Source organism: Cnephaeus nilssonii, assembly GCF_951640355.1.
Source record: "Cnephaeus nilssonii genome assembly, chromosome: 12".
In the NCBI taxonomy this organism is placed as follows: Eukaryota; Metazoa; Chordata; class Mammalia; order Chiroptera; family Vespertilionidae; genus Cnephaeus; species Cnephaeus nilssonii.
This window is the reverse complement of record NC_137083.1, coordinates 16336665-16349864: the sequence shown is the minus strand read 5'-3', so window position 1 is coordinate 16349864 and position 13200 is coordinate 16336665. Positions and strand designations below refer to the sequence as shown.

Here is a 13200-nt window from a genome sequence, read left to right as displayed (position 1 = left end):
GTAAAAAAGGAAGTGAGAATGACTCTTAGGGTGGTGGTAAGCAGAGATAAGCAGAACACATTTAATACTGGGATACATTGAATTTGATTCACATATAACGAGAGATTAAAAATGTCCAGCATCCCAAAAGGATTCAGGCTGGGATTTATGAGAGGTAAAGGCAAGAAATATACCTTTCAGGAGATGATAGTGGATGTCACAATATTAAGTGATTTTGACAAGGGAAAGAGACTAGGGATAAGGCCACAAACTTAGGTGAAATATTTGCAAATGTTTCACCATTCTTTTTATTTACCAAAATGGTGTTTGTCCTTCCATTGGGGGATAAAAACAAGGTTCAAGGCTGCATATTTTTTAGAGTATAACTAAATTCAGTTTTTATGTGTTTTTTTTAGAATAAATTTGTGCTTCCGAATGTTTTTCAGAATCCTCAGTCAGTAGCAGTTCTCCTGGGTCGGGTCCCAGTTCCCCAAACAATGGCCCAACTGGAAATGTCACTGAAAATGAGACTTCGGTTTTGCCACCGACTCCTCATGCGGAGGTAAGACTCTTATTATTTTGGTTCTTCCAAAAGTTAGATCTTCCTCAGTCAGCTCCTGAAAACAGTGTTGTTTCTGAATGGCCGATTAAAGCCACCTGTTCTTAGTGACTTTTCTTATAAATTTATAAAATGTGGAATTGAGTAAACTTGACCTTATTTACAATTTTGGACACAATCAGATTTGAAAATATTGAAATGTCATCCTTGTACACTCAACGATGCTGAGTATATGCTGCCCAGAAGTTGAGCAGCTCAGTAGTCCTTCTGCTTGGTTCTTGGTTTTTTTATGGGAGTAGACCTATCAGTAAGTATAAAAACAACCTCATGCAAACCTCAAAGAAGAACAGTATAGCAAGGTAGGTTTTATTCATTTGACCTACAGAGAAATAAAAAAAAAAGGAATATTATAGTTGAAGGACAATGTAAAAATGTGCTCCACTGAGCAAACACTTATGAAGGACCTACTATTTGGCAGTCACTTTGCCTGGCAAGAGGGATATAAAGATAAATTAGATATGGACTTTGTCCTTGAAGAATGAAATATTAAAGAAAATTGGTCTAAAATAACACACACTCATTTTTTGTGTGATTGTATCCAATCAAATGTATTAACATTTGTTTTTCAGTGAATGATTTATTGAAACCAGTGCTAATAAGAAAAGAGGAAAGTAAGTCAGGAGTCAGCAAGAATTTGTCTATGCATTTTCTGAATTAGGCTAAGCAAAGGCAATAGCCTAGAAATAGCTGCTCTTATGGCATCAGCTGTGTTGAAGTTGCTATCAATTGATTGACACTCTCTGTTTTTCTTTTCTGTCATTGTAATGCCTCCTTCCCATGCATTGCACTATGCAGGGAAAGCCGGTGCGGTAACTTCTCATTTATAACTGTGACATGCTTCTCCCCTTGTATTTTATAGAGTCATGGTAACTTGAGGCTGAAACAGACTGATCAAATGTCTGATTCTTGGATCACCTGTATAGCTTTCCTGATATGTAATTAGGAAACTTCTACTAGAACACTTCTATGTACAGGGAGCTCACTTCACTGTCTCCCACGACAATTCTGTTGATTTGGGACAGTGAGCGTGACTGACAGAAATGTCTTCTGTATCTTATGCCACAATCTGTGTCTCTAACACACACACTCACACACATGCACACAGATTTATAATAAATTACTTATAAATCATTTGACTAAAATATAATTGAAAGCAGAAACCCTGAGTGTATCCATGGAAGCAAAGGGCTGAAGCCAATGAGGTCACTTTTGCTCCTAGGACACATGTGTACTTGGGTTTTAGTTTTCAAGGCCTCACAAAACTCAGGAGATAGAAAGAAAAGGCCAATACTGACCAAGGAGGATAATGTAATAGGAGACCCTCCAAACCCTAAGCTGGGATCCAAAAGGCCCATATCTATGCAACATTGACAACCCCACCCCCAGAGGTGTCCTGATGGGGACCACAGTGGTGCAGAATCTTTCCCTTAGAAATTGTAACCAAAGCTAGTCCCTGCATAGAGTTATAACCCAAATTTACAGAACCTCAAACTGTTAATTTGGTTTAAAATGCCCCAGATTTGGAGTTCCCCTGAGTTTCTGGAAAAAAACGCAACACATAAATCCTTTTTAGGGAAATATACATTTATTCTAAGTTTCAAAAATGTCCCTCAATTTTCCGAGGAAAGTGAGTAGAGTATATAGGTACTGTCTCGCTTGTAACCATTGTTTAGCTAATTGAAGAATAGCAATCTGGCCTCTACATTCTCTCCAGGCCCTTCATTTGTTTCTTGTTTCTTACTATACTATGGCTCTTTATTTCTTTTCTTGTTATCTTAACTAAAACATAATGCCTGATGTGGCCATAGATGTAAGTGGGATTTTTGGACTATGGGTTATAGGTATTGTGTTTGTTAGTGCACTTATATCTTTAGAATTGGTCAGTTTTCAGCAACCCTTTAGTCCATTTACAGGAAAAGAACAACTTGGTAACAAATATTTCTTAAGAATGTTAGATTTCCATCCGTTGTCATTTTAAAGAATGTGATTCTCGGTAATAGCTGGAATACCGAAGGGTCGGTCCTAAAGGGTGTGGCTCTGTGTGAATTTGCCCTTGGAAAAAGAAAATGACATGGTAAACTACATTTGACAGCACGTGTGATTCTCAGAAATGCATTGTTAGTGCGAAAAGGTGCAGAAGAGCACTTCACAGCGTGGCAGTATTTTATAGGTTCAGAAGCAGCAGCGTGGCATTTTGATCAGGAAACCATATGCAGTAAAAGTATATTTTTAAAAGGCCAGGGAGTGATGAACAAAAAAGTTAGCATGGCGGTTAACTCCCAGGAGGGAAGAAGGGGTTAGTGACATGGTCAGTTACTAAAGAGGAAGATACATATATTCATCCATTATAAACACCTATGTACGTGTAGTACTTTGTACCACATGAAGGAACAACCAAGAAATATTTTATATTCATGAGACTGGAAATAAATGGAAAAGGTGAGATTTTTCTCTTTCCTTCAAGCTTTTCGTGATCCTATCTTTAAATTTCAAAATACGTACAGTGGAGAATGTAAAGGAAAGGAGTTTGCTTATATTATTGTAGTCTTTTTTTATATTCCTAAAAGGTCGACTGTCATAAATGTTTGTTTAGATGCCCAAGGATTTCAGCTAATTGTTGATCATATTCAGTCACTGGAAACTTTCCTTCCACCCGCATTGTTTTTAAAAAAAAAAAAAAAACCCACAAAAAATGAAAACAACAAAAACAAATAAAAACCAACCCAGAAGGAAATGTGATTTAGTGCAGTTTGAAAGAGTAGAGGTATTTCTTCAGGTCAGTGCCAGGACATTCACCTCCAGAGCTGGAAAGACTAGTTCAAAAGCAAGCAGTGACTTCCCCCATAATGAATTAATTGTGTGCCTGAACTATGAACCAAAAGGCCAGGTGGGCAGACCTTCCTACCCTGATGGGTAGCCTCTCCGTGGCCCAGAACAAGAAATTCCACCCTGATGGCTAACATGTGGTTTTCTGCTGCATTTACCGGGGTCGGTAATGTAATTCATACTGGAAAGGGGAGGAGACAGCACAAGGCAAGCTAAAACTCTCAGCCAATTAATGTCTTGGTTACACTGAAAGCTTCCACTGAAGCTGGGGAAAAGATGAACAAAATATTTTCAGTCAATTCTTGATTAACAATCCCTTTGAACTTAGTATGATTTTTAAAGACCTATTCTAAGATTAATAACAACGTATAATTTCATATCAACCAATGTTGGAGGTCTGAAAAATTAATAGCATTAATTACACTTTCAAAAATCAAGTGAGTTGCATACTTCCCCATTTACAAAATAATCTTATTCTAACCTCTTTGCTTAAGTACCAGGGGTGAGTTTTTCTTTTAAAATAGTCTAACAGTGCACATGTGAATGAATTCTTTATTCTGTGACCTGAGCGTAGAAAAGCATGTCACCTCATTCTTTCAGAACCCATGTAAATGAAAGGGATTCTACTCCCTTCTGCTCCTTGGGAAGAAGGAAAGTAAGCCTGTTTCTCAGCCTGAATGTGAGGCTCAAACGAAAAGAAAATTTTCTGTCTTGTAATTCACATATGCTGCATAATTTAGATAAAGGTTAAGACACAGGCCGGGGGAGAATTTACTTAGAAGTACAGAATAAGGGAACAGAACAGCAAATTCATGAGGGTGGGTCTTCCATTCAGAAGGCTTCTTGGGAACCTAGTCTGGAAACCAGCTACTTTGTTGTCATTGGTTAAGTTCTTAAACTTGCCCTGGATCTCAGGTCTAGTGAAAGGTAGTGACATCTACCCCCACGGCTGGTTGGGCGGAATCCGTGTTTGCAGGGCAGGTGGTACATTGGAAGTGGGGGGCAAGTTCATTTCTTGTTGTTGTTATCAGTACTGACGCCTAATAGGGAAAACTCATTAGCATGTTTGTCTTCCAGCCAGCACATCCCGTGTGCAAATGGGCCTCCATCTGCTCTGACCACTTCTGCTCCATTTCTTCTATTTCTTACATATGCTCAGTCCAAACTCAGATAGTTGGAGCTACTTCCTTTACTCGTTTGAACGCGTGGCTGGGGAGCTGAAACCTAAGGAGTTTCTATTTCCAACTCCAGTCAGAGATGTCTTTACCTATCTAGTTACTTTATTGTTAATACTGCGGGCTTGTGGGTTCAAATATGTTTCCACGAATCTCAACACCATTATTTTAGTTTCGTGGATTTATTTGATAGCTATTGTAACAGTAGCCAAGCAGCTGGTTTATTTCTAGTTGAACATTAGTGGCTGGCTCTGCTGTGCTATTTTTTAAATAATTTTTTCCACTAGATACAGACGATTTAAAAAAAAAGGATTCTAATAATAAGGTTAAGTACTTTAAAGTCATCGGAAATGGCTGTTTTACCCCAGTCTCACATGACTCATCTGCCTATAGCTTCATAATCGTTGTTGTGACATTTGTTGTAAATGTTATGCTCCCTGCTGAGTGGGTGTAGGGCTATGGTTTTAGATGGCAGCGCCTGAAAACCCGCTTTCTCCCCCTGGGGGAGAAGAGGTTGCTATGACAAATGAATCTTTTTCTAGGAATAACATGAGTCAACATTGTAAAGCAAGACCTTTTAAACGCAAAGGAAGTCTTGTTAAATGATAATTTCTTTTTGGTCCCCAAACCATTTTATGGTAATATATTCTTCAGTCAAAATAAAAATTTAGAGATTTTTTTTTTTTACTGCTTATTTCAATTTTCTATCAGCTCTCTGAAAGGAGAGAAGAAAATAAATACTATCTAGAAAAATAGTGTGAAAGCCATAGGCAAACATTGAAATATTAGGAGATGTGTTTGTTGTTAATGTGGTATCTTCTTTTTTAGATAGTCTAGATTTGGGGGTTGGGACCTTTGAAAGACAAAACAGACATCTTCATGGATGCTATTCTTTTGTGTGTTTTTAAATGTATCTTTATTGTAGAAAGCATTACACGTGCCCCCCTCCTCCATTAACCCCTTCCTCAGCCCTTCCCCTGGCCTTCACAGCACTATTGTTGTGTCCATGGGTTATGCCTGGATGCTATTCTAATAGACACAGGTATTACCTGATAGACTAATCAGAGATGCCTCCATTGTAGGCTGCAGGATCTGATGTCCAAGGTAGGTAGGCAGCTGCCCAGAGTTAAAAGCCGGTGAGGGGTAGAGCTCAAATGCAAAACGCTCAGCGTATACTTCTCTTCACTAGGCCTGGCCATTTCTCACCAGGACTCTAGACAAGTACATTCTTTTTCTAAAGCTCATGCATTCTGTAGATCATTTTGAACGGGCAGTACTAGTAAATTGAAAATTCTACATCCACTTTTGCTATGAGCTTCTTATTTACATAACCAGTGTTGTCAAGAGCCATCTGTTGATTTCTTTGCCTTATTTTCTGTCTATGTGTATTTCATTTACGTGGATTGCAGATATTATCCATAAGATAGGCTTCCGTTTACCATGCTGGTGAGGAAAGTAATTAAATTTTGAAGATCGTTATTAAAATGTGAGGAGACCTCCCCTGCCCCGACACCTGGCTCAGTCATATCCCTCTTCTCGGGATCATGCTCTTTCTGGTGAAATGCTCGTTACCCATCAAAGCCTGGTTTAAAACCGACACCCTGCTCTGTGCCACTTCAGTGTTTAACCCTGCTCCCGCCTAGCAATGCTTACAGGTCATTAGCATTAGTTCTCCATGTCTCCATGCACCTGAAGAGCATGTGAACTTAGGTGGTATAGGACCGTGGTCGGCAAACTGCGGCTCACGAGCCACATGCGGCTCTTTGGCCCCTTGAGTGTGGCTCTTCCACAAAATACCACGGCCTGGGCAAGTCTATTTTGAAGAAGTGGCGTTAGAAGAAGTTTAAGTTTAAAAAATTTGGCTCTCAAAAGAAATTTCAATCATTGTACTGTTGATATTTGGCTCTGTTGACTAATGAGTTTGCCGACCACTGGTATAGGACATCTAGGTGATATAGAACATCTTTGTATGCCCACCGCCTGTACCACACTATTCATCTAATTGTTACTCGTTAATTGCTTTGTGACTGTTAAGTTATATCCCCATATATTTTTAATGTTTTCACTTGGCCTAACTGCAGCAAGCATTTCTGGTCCTGAAATTATTTTAGATGAAAACCATCGTCCCCACATTCTAAGATGTGAAACACTGGCTTCTTAGCACAGCACTGATTTAAGGGCTGGATCTGTTTCAAAACTACTTGCTGGAAAAATCCTGGTTTTGCCTGAAAACGCTTGTGAGCTCAGCACAGAGCTAAGCTGGGGTAACCATCCAGCCTCACACAAGAATCCTGGGCAGGATCCTTCATTGTTTGCATGAAACGGCACCTCTCGCCACCTGTTTTCCTGGCGTTCCAGTGTGTCTGCCCTCGGAGCCGTGCAGATTACAGCTCCAGGTTCTTATTAAGATCCATGAACCTGGAACTGATAGACTGCTCCCATCAAAAGGCCAAATTGAGGAGAGTTATAATTAAAGAAGATCATTTGGGGAAAACATTTTCAGGTCTGTTAAGTCATTTGCAATATTAGCCATTGGAAGTCGTCGACACAGGTGCTCTGCCTGCTTCCTTATCTGTAATCAAAGGGAAATAACTAAGTCCCATCCTAGTCCCTGAAGTTCACCGTCTCTGTGGGCAGAACTGGCAAGCGCCAGCTCGCCCTAGTGAACTCGGGAGACTTGCATCCGTAACGTCACCAGGTCTTCTGCTTCCTTCTCACGGCCACGTCAGCTGGACACTTTTATTCTTTTCCATAAGCCTTGGGCCTGAGTTTGTTTCCTTTTCTTCTCTAAAGTCTCCCTCTTCTCCATACTATTTTTTTTACCAGTTTCCTTATTCTTCAATACTGCCGCAGAGTGGTGGATAGCTTGTACAAAAAGTCACGTCGCCTGGATCAGTTCTAAAGTTTGATTACCAATCCCACTAGGAACCAGAATTGGGGAGATCACTCAGTTTCTTCATCTATAACATGAGCACAATGGTAGCTGGAGAATGTCTCAGAAAAAATAGCTTATCAGCCAAAAAACCCCTGCCACAGGGCTTGGCACGTGCTAGGTGCTCAGAATCAATACACTACGGTAGGAAATGGACACACTCAAAGTCTGATGTGAAACTACAGGGGTCTGAAGTCCCGTAGTAAGAGTATTCCCAAATTCGTTCCCCTTAGCGTACGGAGCCAGTGTGCCACTTCCATCATTCCCTCTGAGAAGAACACTCTTCCAATTCACTTTTGCATCCTGGGATGCACGGAGGGTATCACAGAAGTTCTATCTGGGGAACAAAGATAACCGCCTTGTGAGATCTGTGATATATTTTGCTGCCCTTTCCATGGTGCACATTAAGTGTTAGTACTGTGGGAAGCAGATAGGACCTTGAGTGAATATTATACATCATTCTACATCATTTTCCATGTTTATTTATCTTGTATGAATACAGATAACAATTTATTATAAACTAGGGTCCCAGTGCATGAATTTGTGCACCTTGAAAGGAACTGTGGGCCCACAGGGGCAGGTCTCGGCCCATCCTCCATGCCCCTCCTTGACCCCTTCTGCCGCAGTCCCTGGTCCCCTCTTTGACAGCAGCCCCACTCCCACTGCCGCTACTCCCACGCTGATGGCACAAAGCACCAGCAGCGGGTGTGAGCAGTGGCTGCTGCCCTGATCACCCCTTAGGAGCAGGGGGAGGTGGAGAAGCCCTCAGGGGCTATCAGGGCTGGCAGCCGCCGCTCGCACCCGCTGATGGCGCCAAGTGATTGGGACTAGCACCAGGCACTGGCAGCAGGTGTAAGCACCAGGCAGGACTGCAGCTCACAGGAGCAAAGAATTTTCAGTAACTACAGGGACTCGCCCCAATGACAGCAACTGGCACCCCGCCTTGTTCCGGCGACCCTGCTCACTTGCTCCACCATCCCACTACAGCCAACGCCCGCCATGTTTCACACTCTGCCACCTGCTGCTGACACCTGCCATGTGCTGCGTGTGCCCCTGGTGGTCAGAGCACATCATAGCGACCAGTTGTTTGGCTGCTCCGCTGTTCAGTCCATTTGCATATCGGGTTTTTATATATATAGATTACCACATGCTGTCAATGAGCTAGTTAACATTTTTACTTCCTCATACATTCTTTCTGTTCTTGTTCAGGTATCTACTTTATACTTAAAAATTTATGTTAAAAGAATATTAGTGTAAGCACAATAGCAGCTTACGGTTTTAATTAGAGCAAATACACAACTGTTTCTCATAACCCCTAAAATAAAATTGCAATCTCGCACATTGCAATGAGGAACTACTTTCCAACCATCTTCATGCAGTAGCATCTTAGACAACCTTGAAGAAAGGTTACATATAAAGCCAACATGATGCTAAAAGTTTCAGCATACCTCTAGATTTTCATGCAAAAACATCTGATTTGTTCCTTAGAGAAAAAAAAAACAAAACAAAATCGAAGTTAGCTTGGAATTTCAAGTTGGAATGAGAAAAATCCACATTTAACCTTCTGCCTTTATGATCCTGAGGCTCTGACTCATCTCCAAACAAACGCCGGGTGGAGGTGATGTTTTGGAATAACATCCTGTGTTTTGGTGGCGCATCACTCTTCAGTGACAGTCTGAGGTCGCATTGTATGAGCACATGATATTCCCCCCAGTTAATTGATATCCCAGGTTTGTCCAGGGGAAAATCTACAGCTCCCCCAAACATGCTTGACAAGTTATTATATTTACTTTAGTCAAAGCCCGTGTGTGCAATATCCCTCTTGGAGGTGGTCTATTATTGGAGTCCCATATGCTTTTTGTTTGGGAAGAAAGCAGTCACTGTGTCATACTGTTACATGGAGTATTCTTTTTCAGGGATGTTGTTCCCTTGGGGACCATATCAGGCCAGAGTTCCTTAGTCTAATAAGACCTTTGTAACTCTTTTTGTATAAGAGTTCTGGGAGGGAGGCAAGAATTAAACAGAAAATGTAATTCAAGCAACCATATTAGGCCACATGTGGGAAAACATGACTCTGAGTATTGTATTAAAAAAAGGTATTTGTTGTAAAAAAAGGAGTGAGGTGCCAAAATGTGCAGCATATTTCAGTGAAAATGAAGGCTATTGTGGTACAGGGAATTAATAACACTTTAACATTGACTTTCATTTCTAAATATGAATGATCAAAAAAGCACCACACAGTTGTCTATTCACAAATTACATGATTAATTATTATGGGAGTCCTTTATAGTGATATTTAATCTAAGATTTCCTTGTGTGAGCTTTCCCATCAGTACAATGATGTTTAACTCATATAAAGATAATGATTTTATATACATATATATGTATACATCACTCAGTAATACAAAAAAGTTTATATACTCATAAGAATTATTCAGTTTCATTGTTGTACTTTACTGATGGATGACACACTGATTTTTAACTGTGAGGCTAGAATTATAACAATGAATTTTGCAAAATGACCACGGAAGCCCTTTCTTCAGATTTTGTAATTATGTCTGAGGATTTCAATTTTTTAAAAAATCCTCACCTAAGGACTGAAGACATTTTTTAAAATATATTTTATTGATTTCAGAGAGGAAGGGAGCGGGAAAGAGAGATAAGAAACATCAATGATGAGAGAGAATCATTGATTGGCTGCCTCCTGCACGTCCCCTACTGAGAATCAAGCTCACAACCCGGCGTGTGCCCTTGCCTGGAATTGAATCTGGGCCCTTCATTCCTCAGGCCAACGCTCTATCCACTGAGCCAACCAGCTAGGGCTGCTTTAATCATAAAATAAATAATCAAAATACTTAAAATGACTTTGACTAAATGTGATAAAATAAAACTATTGTCTGAAATCTAAACATTCCATAGTAAAATATATGGTATTGTAATCTTTTAAGACTCCTCTTTTCATTTTTTCCCCCTTCATCTTTTCTTTATAGCAAATGGTTTCACAGCAACGCATTCTGATTCACGAAGATTCCATGAACCTGCTAAGTCTTTATACCTCTCCCTCTTTACCCAATATCACCTTGGGACTGCCAGCAGTACCAACCCAGCTCAATGTAAGTCGCCACTCGGAGCAGCCTAGCGCAGCCTGAGTGATGCTGTCACAGGGGGGCTCTCCTATATTTAGATTAGGCTTCAGGGAAACTTGGTAGAGGCCATTATCCTTCCCTGTTTACTGAGTCCTTCAAAGATGTCCGGTTGAATTTCAAATTACAGAATTATACTGCTTTGCATAATAATATATAAAATAATTAATATTTGTATAATGGTTCATAGCCTTTAAAAAAAAAAAAAGCAGCACTTTCCAGCTATTTTATTAGCTCCCCACGACCATCCCATGAAACAGAGATTATAAGCCACATTTTTACAAAAGAAGAAGCTGAAACTAGTAATGTTTAAAAGTCCAAGATCACGGAGCCACTAAGCAGCAGGCCTGGCACTCGGCCCGGCCAGTGCTGAGAGGTGTAGCTTCTGTCTAAAGCACAGCACATATGTTTATGGAATTTATTTTTTGGTGAATGACTTTATTTTGAGAATTTATGTTACTGACTCTATCATACGGAAGAATACGTATCTGGAAAACCTCTTTAAGAACAATATTAAATTCTTCCCAGGAGACTTAAAGCGAAAAAATTACTTTAAAAGTCCTGACAACTGAAATAGAATCTTTTGGAGGTAATTGTCCAACTCGCAGAAGACAACAATAATCATTTTATACACATTCCCTAAAATAATGTAAATTTTTGTCATTGTAAAAGATTTGCAAGCTTTACGTAGAATAATTCATCTGTGAAATGTATGAAAATTAAATTAACTGTGCTTATGCAAAGGTGATACGTTAAGTTTAAAGAGAAATTTGTTCTAACCATTGGCACCAATTTTGCCAATCTTTAGAAGCAAGTCTTTCACTGCATGCCGCTTGTCAAAATTCACATCTTTTATAATATTCCCAGATCAGGATAATATAAAGAGTGGACCATTTTGTGACCTAATTTGTTTTCAGGATATAAGACCTGTTTATGGGATGCTAATTTATGTACAAGCACACCCATAGTGACATTATAAAATGACACATTTGATGATTGGGTTCAGTACCTATTTTAAAAGCAGTTTAAGGTGCACCTTATATATTTGGTATTTTTAATAGAGTGGGATGTTGCCTTATGTGATACAGTCACTTATACTAGTGAGGAGAAAACAAAATTTGGATGCTGTTATATATCTAGGGATTGAAGAAGAAAAACGTAGAAATACCAAATTCAGTTACACTCTTGGAATTCCACGTGAAGCATTTATAAACAATTGGGCCTAGCAAAAATAAAAAATGAATTAGGGATGAAACAAAACATAAATATGCAAGGATATTTTCAAATCTTCACTTACTAAAAATTATTTTTCTCCTATTCCTGTTTTTCCTGTCTCTTCCAATGATAAGCAAATACTGACACAAAAACTTACGACACATGAATAAGCATTTTATATCCACTCCTCTTTGCAGGCTCGACGTCAGTCCTATCAGCTAACACAAACATACACCACTTTTAATGTGGTCAGAGGGAATTTTTTTCTCAAAGGACCCAGTACGAAAGCCAGACCATTTAATGTTTTGATGGTAATACAATTTGGTGCCGTTGGATGAGTAAACCAGTGCGGTTTGGATTGAAGTTTCATTTTTCTTTGCTTCCATTTTGGTGTGGATGAGGCCATCACAATTAATTTTTCAAGCTTAGCAAGGCTTTGGCAAAGGGACCTCTAATATTCCATTTCCCCACTGAGTAGTGGGAAATTTTTAAGGAAAAGAGGCCAGGAGAAGGAATCACTTCTAGATTAAACATTGCGTTGACTTGCTGTGTGACTAAGACAAACCATTTACCTCTTGGTCCTTTAATTTCTCCATCACTGAAAATTGCTTTGCTTCCCTGGTGCACAGCAATTTTGAAAGATGAAACATGAGTTTTGAAAAGAAACATGCCACATAATTTTGAGGCATTACACTTCTGCTTTTGTAATACCCACATGACCACCATTCATTAAATTATTTGACTAGGATAATTCATTATTACTATTGATGATATAATTATTATTGCCTTATTACTGTTATCATACATTTCAAGTTCTTAATAGTGTTTTTATTTGATATAATTCCACTTGTAGTTTATTTTATTAAATGAAAGTATCTGGAGTGTCATTTTCAATATTTAGAGATTTGGGGATCTGTTATGAATTAATATAAAATACATGTTTAAATCAGATTCCTGCATGTTTTGTATAACCTCTCATTGAGTTATCTGAAGAATTTTATTTTAAAAATTAAATATTGGAAACTTACAGCTCTGTGAACTTATTAGAGGACGAGTAGAGAAAGGACCAATTGTCCCTTCTCCTTGAGACTCCAAAATCGCAGACCATTTTATCTCTAGCTTCTTAATGGCTGTGATGTGTCCTTAGGTTAGAAATTTCAATAAATTTTACTTTTATAATATACCTTATACTTAATCAGTATATTAAACTATTTTAGAAATAAACTTCCTAGTTATTAAGCCTGAAATTAGCATCATTTTTAAAAAATATTTTTTTATTGATTTTAGAGAGGAAGGGAGAGAGAGATAGAA

At 39.0% G+C, this 13200-nt stretch overlaps 1 protein-coding gene across 2 annotated transcripts in view; it reads left to right on the top strand.

The window, feature by feature from the left end:
* HDAC9 (histone deacetylase 9) overlaps positions 1-13200 on the top strand; it is a gene marked incomplete at its 3' end in the record, with an annotated part of 637805 nt that overhangs the window by 295330 nt on the left and 329275 nt on the right. For both annotated transcript variants that reach the window (XM_079785596.1, XM_079785595.1), the window contains exons 8-9: positions 426-541; positions 10522-10644. In XM_079785596.1, coding sequence (XP_079641722.1) covers positions 426-541; positions 10522-10644 — 239 coding nt within the window. The remainder of the gene's footprint in view (positions 1-425; positions 542-10521; positions 10645-13200) is intronic.